General features: G+C 34.0%; 2 protein-coding genes across 5 annotated transcripts; both read left to right on the forward strand.

The window, feature by feature from the left end:
- Positions 1–525: 525 nt before the first annotated feature.
- Positions 526–7,907, forward strand: LOC114400731 (protein NPGR2-like). 4 transcript variants are annotated; one of them, XM_028363346.1, is made up of 7 exons: positions 2,508–2,778; positions 3,199–3,494; positions 4,063–4,315; positions 5,013–6,229; positions 6,323–6,476; positions 6,598–6,663; positions 7,357–7,483. In XM_028363346.1, exons 2-6 carry the CDS (start codon positions 3,237–3,239, stop codon positions 6,615–6,617), a joined length of 1,902 nt encoding a protein of 633 aa, XP_028219147.1. In that variant the 5' UTR covers positions 2,508–2,778; positions 3,199–3,236; the 3' UTR covers positions 6,618–6,663; positions 7,357–7,483. The 4 variants fall into 4 exon arrangements, with proteins under 4 accessions (XP_028219146.1, XP_028219147.1, XP_028219148.1 ...); XM_028363345.1 differs by lacking the exons at positions 2,508–2,778; positions 6,598–6,663 and adding an exon at positions 526–742 and having other exon boundaries at positions 7,357–7,907; XM_028363347.1 differs by lacking the exon at positions 6,598–6,663 and having other exon boundaries at positions 2,509–2,778; positions 6,323–6,415; positions 7,357–7,907.
- A 1,142-nt stretch (positions 7,908–9,049) lies between these two features.
- LOC114398478 (rho GDP-dissociation inhibitor 1-like) lies at positions 9,050–12,839 on the forward strand. The gene is made up of 5 exons (XM_028360684.1): positions 9,050–9,570; positions 9,938–10,001; positions 10,081–10,302; positions 11,562–11,686; positions 12,613–12,839. The coding sequence occupies exons 1-5, from the start codon at positions 9,349–9,351 to the stop codon at positions 12,679–12,681; spliced, it is 702 nt and encodes a 233-aa protein (XP_028216485.1). The 5' UTR covers positions 9,050–9,348; the 3' UTR covers positions 12,682–12,839.
- The last annotated feature ends 443 nt before the right edge of the window (positions 12,840–13,282 follow it).

The raw sequence follows: 13,282 nt of genomic DNA on the forward strand, positions 1-13,282 counted from the left end.
AAAGACCACACTTAGTCCTTGGCACCCTACCAAGAATTCCACTAACATATCGTTACAAACCCACTTGGGTTGGTAAATTAAAGTTTAAGGTGACACATATGATGAGTTGATAAGTTCATTATAAACCTTATTTGTCGTTCATGTTCATGAAACTTCTTGCAATCAAGTGAGTTTTTTTTGTAGGCATGTTGTGGCTATCATTACTTAGGAGCATGAAATTCTAGAGAGGTATATACATAGGCTCTACCATAGAGAGACATATGAATTATGTTATGGCCAAACTATTGCCCCTATGAATGGTCAAGATAAATGGACAACAACTAATGATAAGCCTATACTTCAACCAGTTTTCGAACAATGAATTGATGGACTAAAAATTGAAAAGGAGGGAACGTAATGGAGAACCAAATATAGCCAAGCTCCGAGGGGGATACACACAACAATTAGATGTATGTTTTGTTTGTTTGTTTTTCAGTTTGAAGCTCCATTAAACGCGAATTCAGTCTTTTGTTCTAATCACGTGGAGTTGTGTTGGAAAGTGAAAAATAAACACATGCAGTAGATCTGTAGTGCCACTATTTTGAACATAATAGTAAGAATTGTACCAAGAGACTTGTGGCATATAACTTGCAAAGCAAGAGGATATTATCAGAACCAATCACAAAATAAAGCCCGAGGGAGCAAAGTAAGGACAAGCTTTTAATCAGAACCAAAGTCAACAGTAGAACCAAGAATACTAGAGGTAACCTTCAAATCAGAACCAAACTTGTAATCATAGCTATGATCCAACTCTGGTTCAATTTGAATTTGTGAACCTCAATCAACCTATAAAGAGGTTGTTAATCCAAGACCAGGGAGTAATTTTTTCATTAAATCATGTACTACTAGTGACTACCAATTACCATATTCCTTAATCCTAATTATTTTGTGTTGGAGGTATAAAGTGAGATCTAAATCAGAAGCATAGAAGCAAGGTAAAATGCTTAATAGGGCTGCAACTACTACTACGGTAAAAGGATCAATAATTGATTCTGCATCTTGGGTGCTGCTAATAAGGGAAAAACTTCAACCACAAACTAGGAATATACTCGATAGGGCTATGTTATTTTACAGACCGTACATCATATAAATAACCGCACCTATAATCTACAAATACTAAAAAGGAAGTTTATTTGTAAGTCAAACAAATAAAACGGAGTAATATCGTATAAAAATATTTTATGCTTATACAATCAACTTTATATTATTTAACAATATAAAGATGAGTTAAAAAATATTCACTAATTTTATCATATTAAAACAAAATAAATCAATCACATAAATTGTCATTGTGGATGAGAAAAGACGAAAATATTAAAAGAAAAAATATTTATTATTAGAATCATAAAAAAATATAAAATAAATTATATATATTTCAATAAAAAAATTGTTTTAATTCTATTCTTTTGACCAATGTTCTAACACACTAGTTAATTTTTATAAAAAATTTAACATCAAAATCTCTCTTTCCTCTGTCACCTCAATTAACTAGAGAAGGTGGTTAGGTGTTAAAGAAAGGATAAAGTATAGTTAATGGTAAAGATGTTTATCGATAGAGGTTACTTCTGAATCTGAATTGATTAAAATTAATATGAATAATTTAGGTTAAACCATTTATATATTTGGATCGAAATCGAATCAAACCAATCAAAACTGTTAATGTACGAGTTAAGTCATGTGTTTAGATTTATAAATTTCATCAAAATTGGACCGATCAAAAGTTGTAAAGTTGTTTGGTTTGACGCTAAATACGATTAATATTAGGACTTCAAGTGTTACAATTGTAACTATTTGGGTGTTAAACTTTTTAAAGTATTATTCTTAGATATATTGTTTCACTTTTTTTCATATGTATTTTCTCTCTCATGTTTATAGTATTAATAGATGATATTTTGTTCATTTGTTTTAATAAAATTGGTTGTATAAAAACTTATTGTAAATTTTTTTTATAAGAAATAGTTGTAATTCAAACTATTATAATAAAATTTCGTTAAAAAATATTTTATTTTAAATTGTATTAGTCTATTTTAAAATATTATATTGATCATATTAAATGAATCAATTTTATTATTATCAAACATTTGATAATATTACATTAATTATATTTGATATTTGGATGAAATAAATAATAATTCTAAAAAAAATTAAATTTAAATTAGTAATCTGCTGACCTAATCATAACCCATGATTCATGATTGAATTGAGTTGAATTAAATTTAAAAAAATTATGAAAAAAATACCAAATCAATCAAATCAAATTAAGTTATAAAATTGATCAAAATTGGTCAGAATTAGTCCTTGGAACACTCTAATTAAGGGCGGTTCCACTGCCAGCGAACACAGCAATAACACTGGCGCCACGTGGCAAGCAACCATCTTGGCGCCTCCGTAGTTTATAAAAGCGTGGGACCCACCATAAAACAAAACGAACTTTTCACATGCGATTCCGTTCCCCTTGAACTCGAACTATATGTGAAATTCGTGCCTTCTCGCATACGCTTCCCACTTTCTCTAATCTCTCCCATTGCCAACGCAAACACCACTCGCAGTTTCCGAGTTTTTCATGTCAATAAAATAAAAAGGAAAAGCTAAAGAGGAGAAAGAAGCTTCAATGCTTTTGTTGACTCAGAGCATTCAAATGTTCCTTCGATCGTAGAAAACACTCTGCAATGGCGGTTACTGTTCCTGTCCCCAGCCATTCCTCAACTCTCTGCTTTTTTTCTTTCTCTAACTCACAAGGCAATTCATTATTCTCTCTTTTCTTCTTTATTTCTTTTTCATCTCATTCTTTACTTGTTTCCTCAGCAGAAAATTCACCGATAAATCTATGTAGGATTATTTTCTTGTTATAATTATCGTGATTTTTTTATGATTTATTGAGGAATTGTGTGTGAATTTCAATTTTGTGACGTTATTTCTTTTATTTTAATTGTTTTGGTTGATTTAATTAATTCCAATAACATCGCGGTCTAATCTAGCCTTATCAGGATTTTTTTAATTAGTTTCATTTTAAAACCCAATCGAATTGGACCTAGCAAAATAGGAAACTAACCAAACTGTATCGGTTACGAAATCAGAAAATTCGGTGTGAATTAATTGGAATTGGAGTTAGGAGACGGTGGTGGTGATTATGGTTTTTTTGAATTAAATGTGTGACAGTGTTGTTGTTTCGGAGGAGAGGTTATTAAGGCGGCATCATGGGGAGTAGGGCTAGGCAGGGGAGGAGATTGCAGACGATGATGAAGTGCATGTGCCTGAGGGAGCCGTTGAAGGGAGAAGATGAAACGGTTCCTTCTTCTGATTCTCTTGCAATCAGGGAATTCTATTCTTCAACGGCAAGTGGGCGTTCTGGCCCCGACGGAGAAATTGAGATGATGGGGTCGGGTTCTGGGAACATGGATGAAGCCGAATTGTCCTTGCGTGAGAGTGGCATCATGGACATCATGGACAATGAGGTTGGTTTCTTTCAAAATCCTTTGTCTTGTCCATTTCGATGATACACTGAATAGTTACTTTAAATGCCATTTGATTTTTTGTTAGGTTATTTGTTTTTGTTTTTTTATTGGCAAATGTTAGTTTTGTAAATAGAGGGGATCGAACCGGTGAGCTTCCCTTCTCCCTTAACCATCTAAATCACCTTATATCTCCATTCACTTTTATTTGTGGATAGTTGAGAGCTCTGAGTGTCAATTCAACTATTGGTTATTCAACGGATTGGTTCTTCTTATCATGTGTGTGCCATCAGGGAAAAATTATTAGGTAGTCTTGGACCATCAAGTACCAATGGTCTCAGCATAAGAATCATGTGTGACATATATGCAAGTTTTTCAATTTACGAGAAAGAATTAATAACACTCAATTGTGTGACAAATGGAGATTACTTGGGACCAAGACCACCTAATAATTTCTCGCTAACAGGGCCATGGTTACTTTCAGATCATGGCTGACGTGTGTAGTTGTTTGATAATCTAATTATTGGAGATTTTGACTTGATGCAATCTGCTACATGACTGAAATCTGCAGGAAGCAAGAGCTTTGTTAGGAAAAGATGAATATCAGGAAGGAAATATAGAAGCTGCTTTACATGTTTATGAGAGGATAAATATAAGTGCTGTGACTTCCAAGATGAAAATTTCCCTTGCCAAAAGCAGAGAACACCGTAAGAAACATTACCATTATTATGCTACTCCTCCGATGTCCATATACACGGCTGGATTACTGTTGGAAGCAATTTTCCTAAAAGCAAAATGTTTGCAGGTTCTGGGGAGGTTTAAAGGTACCCTCACTGCTTGTTGATTCATAGAATTGCACTTTGTTCTTTAACTTCAAGGAACCTGAGGCTTTTCATGCATATTTTCCTTTTGATTTGCAATTATGCACGATGACATGACATTGCTATATTTCTTCGCGTTAACTATGGGAGTTAATGTGCATGTTTTATTGTTGTCATGCACTGCTATGCAAAGTGTTCCTCTGGAATTTCTTCCCTTCGCAATGGGGCTTACAGTAGCTTTTCAGATTAACTTGACATATTTTTTCACCCTGCACACCCCATTGATCTGTCCCTTGAGTTAATAATTGTATTAAATAATCTGCCATTCATGTTTGAATGGAATGTTTGTTTGGTCTTTGTCAAATACACAAAAAAATTGACTTCAAACAATTTTTCTACTTCTGCTTTTACTTCAAATAGAAAAAGCATCATTTTTTTGTATACCCCTGACTTAGGATTTTCTGCTTTGATTGTCACATGAGTATTTTTATACTTTTTGTCAAACACCCCAGAAGCTTGAATGTTGAAACTTGGGTTTTACATAGGAAGATAGAAGAGGTTTGAATGTTGACCCAAGTTTTAAAATTTCTTTTGAAGGGACAGCTTTACCCATTCTTCTCTTTAAGGGAAATTTTAAAACTTAGGATTTACATAGGGATATAAAATGTTGTCTAACATATATTTTTAATCCTTCTTGCAGAAGCTGCCCAAACTTGTAAAGTTATTCTGGACATAGTTGAGTCTTCTTTACCTGAAGGCTTGCCTCAAAACTTCGGTGATGAGGGTAAATTGCAGGAGACTTTGAGTAAGGTAGTTGAGCTACTTCCAGAATTGTGGAAACTTGCTGATTCTCCCCGTGATGTTATTTTGTCTTACCGTCGTGCACTCCTTCACCGACGGAATCTTGATGCAAAAACCATAGCAAAGATTCAGAAAGAATTTGTTGTTTTTCTTCTATATAGTGGAGGGGAAGCAATCCTTTCAAATCTTCGTTCCCATATGGACAGCTCGTTTGTACCCAGAAACAACTTAGAAGAGGCTATTCTTCTTTTAATGATTTTGCTGAGAAAAATATCTCTAAATAAAATTGAATGGGATCCGTCAATTTTGGACCACCTTTCGTTTGCTCTATCTGTTTCAGGGGATTTGACAGCTTTAGCCCATCAATGGGAAGAATTACTCCCTGGGACTATCAATCGAAGAGAAAGATACCATGCCTTATCTCTTTGTTATTATGGTGCAGGTAATGACTTGGTAGCACTGAATCTTCTTAGGAAATTGCTGAGTAGTAGAGAGGACCCAAAACATGTTCCTTCTTTGTTAATGGCTTCTAAGATTTGTAGCATGAACCCTGATCTTGCAAAAGATGGGGCAAGCTTAGCTTGCAAGGTGCTTGAGAACTTGGATGGAAGATGTGATCAGTTGGAAAGTCTTTCCAGTTGCTTACTTGGTGTTTCACTTTCAGCACACTCAAAAATTGCTATTTCTAATTCTGAGAGGGTTGAGAAACAATCTGAGGCACTTCATTCTCTGGAAACTGCAAGCAAAGTGACCAGAATGAGGAATCCCCCTGTAATATACTACTTGAGCTTAGAATGTGCAGAGCAAAGGAAGTTGGATGTTGCACTTCATTATGCAAAATGCTTTCTAAACTTGGAAGCTGGGTCTAATATTAAAGGGTGGTTATTGTTAGCCCGGATATTATCAGCTCAAAAACAGTTTTTGGATGCTGAATCTATTGTCGATGAAGCTTTGAACCAGACTGGAATATGGGATCAAGGAGAGTTACTGCGAACAAAAGCTAAACTACAAATTGCACAGGGCCAATTGAAGAGTGCCATTGAAACCTATACTCAGCTTCTTGCTATTCTCCTAGTTCAGAGAAAAACTTTTGGTTCAAAGAAGAAGCTGTATAAGGTTTGTTGGTTTTAATGCTGATTGATTTATAATACGGAGGAGACATTGCTTGTTTTTCTGCTTACCCCCTTTTTCTCACACTTTTTGTAACAGGACTACATAGATCATGCTAGGAACATGGAAGTGGAAATATGGCATGATCTTGCTTATGTGTACATAAGTCTGTCACGGTGGCATGATGCAGAGGTGTGTCTTTCGAAATCTAAAGCCATCAAACTATACTCTGCTTCTAGATGTCATGCAATAGGTAATTAATATGGTTTATCTTTGAGTTTTATGATTTTTGTAAAGGACAATAATTGATTATAATCACATGGAAACAACTGGCAGATATTGTCTGGATTCTTAATAGTATCCTTTGTTTACAGCTAGCTATGTAATAAGTTAGATGCAGAGAGGTGCCAAAACATCACAAAGCTTGGCTGTGAAGCAAAGTATGTCTTATAAAACAATTACATAGGTCTATCGTACTCCAAATTTTACAAACTAACCTATGCTTATTTCACAACTATAACATAATTCAAAAAGTATTCCCTCGGCAAAAGTTGCAGATGTACACCTAGTAGCATCTTTAAAGCATGCATGCTCAGTGGTGCTTTAAATAATAAAAATTAATAAAGCATGAAGTTATTCTGGTTGAATTGCTAATTGTTAATATTTGGTCATAATTTAGGTGATGTTATTGGATACTAGAGTGAACTGTTTGATCAAAGATGAAATTAGTTATAAGTTCTGGCCTATCTGTATTCTCATTATGTTCACTTCCAGTCTGAATCAGGGAGATCCTCGATAAAATAGTTTCGTTAGGAATTTTTACTTTCTTTCATGTTTTCACTATTGAAATTCATGAAGATGGAAGATTTTTTATATTGATAAACCTTTGCTTATAATCATTAATCAGACAAACAGTGAGTGTACATATGTTCTGATGGGTGTGAGAATAGAGTTTAGTAGGTCATTTAAGGAAGGCTTTGGAGCCCTTTTTACATATCTTACAGAAAACTTTTAGTGGGCTTTGGTTGCGTTGCTCATGCTTGTATCTGTTTCATTTTACCATATGCAGTAAAGTTTTATATTTAGTTAACTTTCACATTTGCATATAAAGGACTTTTTCGATGATTTCACAGGTACAATGTACGAAGCAAAGGGCCTTTACAAAGAGGCTATAAAAGCTTTTCGCGATGCTTTGAGCATTGATCCCGGACATGTTCCTAGCTTGATCTCTACTGCTGTGGTTCTTAGACGGTGCAGTAATCAATCAAATCCTGCTATCAGAAGCTTTCTGATGGATGCACTACGGCATGACAGATTTAATGCTTCTGCTTGGTATAATCTTGGCATTTTTAACAAGGATGAGGGTACAATTCTAGAAGCTGCAGACTGTTTTGAGACAGCAAACTTTCTTGAAGAATCGGCACCAGTTGAACCTTTCAGATGACTGACTCTGCAAGCATTTTTGTCATTTAATCTGATGATGATGATGATGATATATATATATATAACACTTTCCCTAACACTCTTTGTGACGCACTATCTCCTGTTAGGTAAAGGTCCGGTGAGTTTCGTTTTCTATTTGGTGGGTCTTATTCACAAATTAGTAGGATCCACCTAAATTGTTAGCGAATGTGTTACTTACACTCATTGTTCAATAAGAAAAGCATGCTTCATGTTTGGTTTTTCTTGTTTGTAACTGTGAGCTGCTGCTTTTTTTGTCCTCTCTCAGTTGTCGCTCAAGGTTGAGCAGTGAGCACCGTCTTCGAAAAATATTTAAATGAAATTAACATTAAACACGATGGAATGCATCCAAATAAAACTTGGTTCATTTGTGGAGAAAGAGAGCGAAAAAAATGAACAGTAAAATAAGATGAAATTTAAATTTAAAACTTTCATCTCATTTTCATTTATTTTCACTCTACGGATACCGAATGGTACCTAAAGGTGATATATATCCAAACTACTCATAAAAACTGTAAAAGAACAGGGGAGGACGTGCTACTGTCGGATTAGACTCTCCACTTTTGATTTTGAAAGAAAAAAAAATATTGTAAAAAATTGTTCATGATCCAGTCCAGCATATCTATTATTAATATTCTGTCTTACACTGTCGAGTGTCGAGTACCAGATTCAACCGAAGTGTGTAATAAGGGCACAATAAAAAAATTACAATTATTATAAATCTATTCATTTTTGTTAAAGTTCTCTATAGAATTATCATCCTAATTTCACACGATAAATAGATAGGATTACAAAATAATCAGTTATGTTCTTTTTAATTTTTGTTCTAACTCATTAAAATATTTAATCTCACATATTTTAATAATTAAATATGTTAAGCCAAAAACAAAAAGAAAATGTTCCTTATCTACTTTTTTATTTGTATAAATTATTTTTCTATTATCAGAGATAGGTTCAAATTACAATATCATATTCTATATTCTTTAAAATCAAACATCCTGCTTTTTTGAAAGACAAATTGTGTTACATTCAAATAGTTTTTAAAGCAAAAGAATCTGATACTATTGATAAACCTTCATAAATCACTTTTTGAGTTAATGGAAATTACAATTTTGAATGTTACTAGTATTAATCTTTTTTTTTTTCTTTTTAATCCATTACATGCGGAAAAGTGTGTCACTATAGCTTTCAATAGTTGAAAATTAAAATGTTGTGGAAGGTCCCAAATTGCAAAAGAGTAATTCTATCACCAAATAATATTTTGACAACATTTTTTTATGTAATTTAAGGAAAAGACAAGAAGAATCTGAAGCGAAGAGAGAAAATTATAAATACTCTAACGTTACTAGCGGCGAAAAGTGCGTAAAAATTGGAGCAATTGGTGGAACTCGCTGGGAACATTCAAAATCCAAAGGAGAGAGCCGACAGAGTGGGGTCAAGTGTGAATGAAAATGCTGAAACTGAAACCGACATATGCACCCTAAATTGCTTGTGTCAGTCAACACTTGCAAGTGAGAAAGACAAAACACTCAAACAGGGTGATGTTATGTGCCACTCCCACTACTACTGCTCTGCTGTGTCTCACTCTATCTGTCTCTTTGAATACTGTGCCAAAATTCCACACACAAACAAACAGATAACATAACAGAAGAAGAACTCAAGAGATGGAGAGTGGCGGTAATGGGAAGAGAGCACATGAAGAAGCGGGGCCTTCATCTGGGATTGATGGAAGGAAACTTGAAATGACTGAAAAAGCGAGTGATGATGATAAAGAAGAGGAGGAGGAGGAGGAGGAGGAGGAAGAAGGAGCCATTGAAGATAGCAAAAATGGTTTTTTTGTTCCTGGGCCTCTTCTTTCTCTCAAGGAACAGATCGAACGGGACAAGGTTTTTATGATCCTCACCCCCTTTTTTTTTTCCCGAACTTCTTTGATGGTGTATGATATAGGGTAGTGGGAAGATTGAATTTTTTTCTGGTTTTTGAATGGGGTTTGTTAAGAAACCTCTCTTGAACTAAGTTTTTGTGATTATGTCCTTTTCAGGAAACCAGGGCTAAATTGTTCACAATGTATTGAATTTTTATTTTTTTTAAATACTGCATATGATATCCGAGGGTTATATCTCATAGGATAATGGCATCATTGGTTAATAAAATGATTTCTACTTATGTACCTACAGGTCCTACAGAATACCTATTTTTACATTTTACTAGTATTTTTTTCTTTCTGATTTTGAGGTTAATTATGCTGTGTAGGAGGACGAAAGCCTAAGGAGATGGAAAGAGAAGCTGTTGGGTTGCTTGGAAAGTGATATAGATGGTTTGTTTTTCTTTACTATCCATTTTTATGCTTTGTAGAACTTTTTGCTTGCTTCTATTCAAGTTCTTTCCTTCTACAGGTCAATTGGATCCTGAAGTGAAATTTCACTCCATAGGAATTCTCTCTGAGGATTTTGGTGAAATTGTCACTCCTCTACCTGTGGATGAAAATCGCAATGGCTGTACTCTATTTACTCTCAGGGAGGGGTCTCGCTATCAGCTTAAGCTAAAATTTAGTGTTCTGCACAACATTGTGTCTGGCTTGACATACTCCAACACTGTGTGGAAAGGAGGGCTTCAAGGTACACTATTAATACTTTTCTCTGTTTCTGTTTGCTAGATAATTTAGAATATGTAGCTTTATGATATTCACTATTAAAAACCAAAGGTTTGAAACTCGTAATATTTTGTTCTATGACTCAGTTTAAACCTTGCTCCTGACCTTTATAGGGCAATACAAACAGTTCCCAATGCAATATTAACTTTTAGAGAATAAGCTCACGAGTTTTTTGAGTCTAGAGCCTTAATTGAATGATGTCCACCAACACTCCAACTTAACTAATGTTCAAAATATGACACCAGGGTGCACCCCCCTTAAACCACAAACTTTGGCATGGACACTCTGACACATGCACCACACATAAACACAATTTTAAGCCGACATCCAACCCATATAAAGGTGTCTACTTGGTGTCCAAGCTAATAAAATATAATCTTTTAATTGGACACCAAGTGAGGAGTGTCTGACATGTGTTTTGTAGGTTTCAATTTCAAAAATTTGTCTAACACCTCAAACAGGAAGAGTATCCATGCTTCAAGGTTTTGGTATGCTTGAGAATCAGTTGATAATAGTGCTAAGTATTTAATCTATCCATATAACATCCTTCAAGTCTGGGTTTGGTCTAAAAGATTGCCTTTTTAGTGATCATTAAGGTCCTTTCTCGTTCTGTTTTTATGCTTTATTAACCCCATAATGGGAGACAAGGGGAGCACCACATGGCAGCTAGCCTGGAGATGGAGAATAGTAAATGCTATCTGGTAGGGCTTTCTCCCTTCTAGGAGTTGAATTTTAATTCAGTTTTAGTAGCACAGAACTTTATATTAAAACACTGGGTTAACCCCAAGAAAAGGTCTCAAACTATGTTTAATGCTTATTAGTTGTCAAACAACATTTGGTTTTCTTGAATAAGAAATTTTATGTGGTGTGGATGGTATTGCATATAAATTCTTAAAATGTGAGTTTGAATCCTACAAAGCCGGCTTGAATGGGGAGGGTTGTGTTCCACTTATATACATTACTTTAGTCATATCTCTAGTTGATGTGAGACTAAATCACCACCACAAGACTACAATTAAGGCAATCTTCAAAGAGGGCGCAACTAAGGGGTCACCGCAATTAAGGCAGCTTTCCAACAAAAGTGATAACATAATTGCATATGACAATTAAGTTGAATTACTGCATTTATTTATTGACATATATTGTAAGAAATTGGGCAAATGGTAATGGTGTCTTTTTTAATGTATTACATAATAATTTGATTTTATTCTTGGGTTTTCTCAGTTGATCAGAGCAAAGGAATGTTGGGTGCTTTTGCTCCTCAAAAGGAGCCATATGTATACGCCTTGAAGGAGGACACCACTCCTTCCGGTGCACTTGCAAGGGGTGTTTACTCAGCCAAACTTAAGGTATGGGAAAGTAAAAAATACATTTTCCAACTGGATGCTTTGCCCATAATTTTAATATATGTGGTGGCTTTTCTTAATTTATTCAAAGTGGATTTTCAATCTGGAAGACAATATATGCTCACTCCCTGCTTTGTTGGATAGCTTCGGTAATAAAATTTTATCAAGTATTGTTGATGTTGTGAAGTTTTATACAGATATGTATGATCTGAAACTTGTTTAACATTGTCAGAACATCCGCAATTCTGTTCATTCCTTTAATTTTAGGAATTCTGTTCAATGTGCATCTGAAAACTCCTACCTTCTGCTCAAAACTCTGGTTTGGTTGAGTGGAAGAGAATGAAATTGAGAAGAAATATTTGAATTAAAGTAGTGTATGAAAATGTGGGACCCACACAATTCCACTCTAAAGTAAAACAACCAAACAACCACTTAATATATGGGATCCAATAATTTTCAATTCTGCTATTTTCACTATTACTGTGAGGTCATTACAGCATAGAGACTGAGTTTTATCCTCATAAGAAATACATTAAGACCAGCCAAGAAGTTTAGTATCGATGTTAGGGCGCACTAGGTCCATTTTACATTTGTTAAGAGTACAACAGAGGCACGAAGTGAAAAAGTACAACATACTACCTTTAAATTCTTCCATGTCCTTCCTTCTTTGCACTTTCCACATGCTCAACCAAGCACACCTAAAAGGATTGATTGTTTAATTTTCATTATGTATTTTACAATCACCATATTTCAATCTGCTATAGGCTATTACAAAATTGAAATCCAAATGTTTGAAAATGTGAAGAGTTTCCATTAGTTGCTCAAGTTGTCAAGTTATTAGAAAGAATATTGTGGTTTACTCCGTATAATTTGTGCAATTGATCCTTAGAGATGGATAAACTTGTTCCTATTTGGTTGCTGTGTTACAGTTTGAAGATGATGACAGAAGGTGTCACATGGAACTCAAATATTTATTCGAGATAAAAAAGAGAAGCTAGTCCGGTTTTTCTGACACCATGTTTTTATATATCCTCCCAAAATCCTTAATTATATTTCTGAACATGTGTTATGGATGCTACAGCTTTGTATTTGTTTCCTAATACACAGAAAGGGGATGGACTCCGTTATGAAATTCTGATGGCTCTCTTTTTTTTTTTTTTTTTTCCTTTTCTTTTTTGATAACTTGTGATGGTTTATTGTAAGAACTAGAAAATGACTATTTTGAACATTTGCTCTTATAAATGAGAATGAATTTTAGAGTTATAGGATTTTTGTTTAAACTAAAAAACAATTTAAAAAAGTACTTTTTAAAAAGGTATTTTTTTAAGAATCAAATAGAATTTATTTCTTAAAAAAAGTAGAAAAATGTTTTTTTGAGAAAAAATAGTTTAGACAAACACATAAAAAAAACATAAAATAGCTTATTTTATTAAAAAAATTGTTTTTCTTTTAAAAAAATAAGTTTAAATAAACAGGTCCATAATCATTGATTGGAAATTTAACCTTTTTAAGATTTTAATAATTTCATTAATTATTGAATATGAACATATATTTTACCATAATCTCAATCATCTTTCAATAAATGAATATAATTTCACA

The sequence above is a fragment of the Glycine soja genome, chromosome 19 (genome assembly GCF_004193775.1).
Source record: "Glycine soja cultivar W05 chromosome 19, ASM419377v2, whole genome shotgun sequence".
In the NCBI taxonomy this organism is placed as follows: Eukaryota; Viridiplantae; Streptophyta; class Magnoliopsida; order Fabales; family Fabaceae; genus Glycine; species Glycine soja.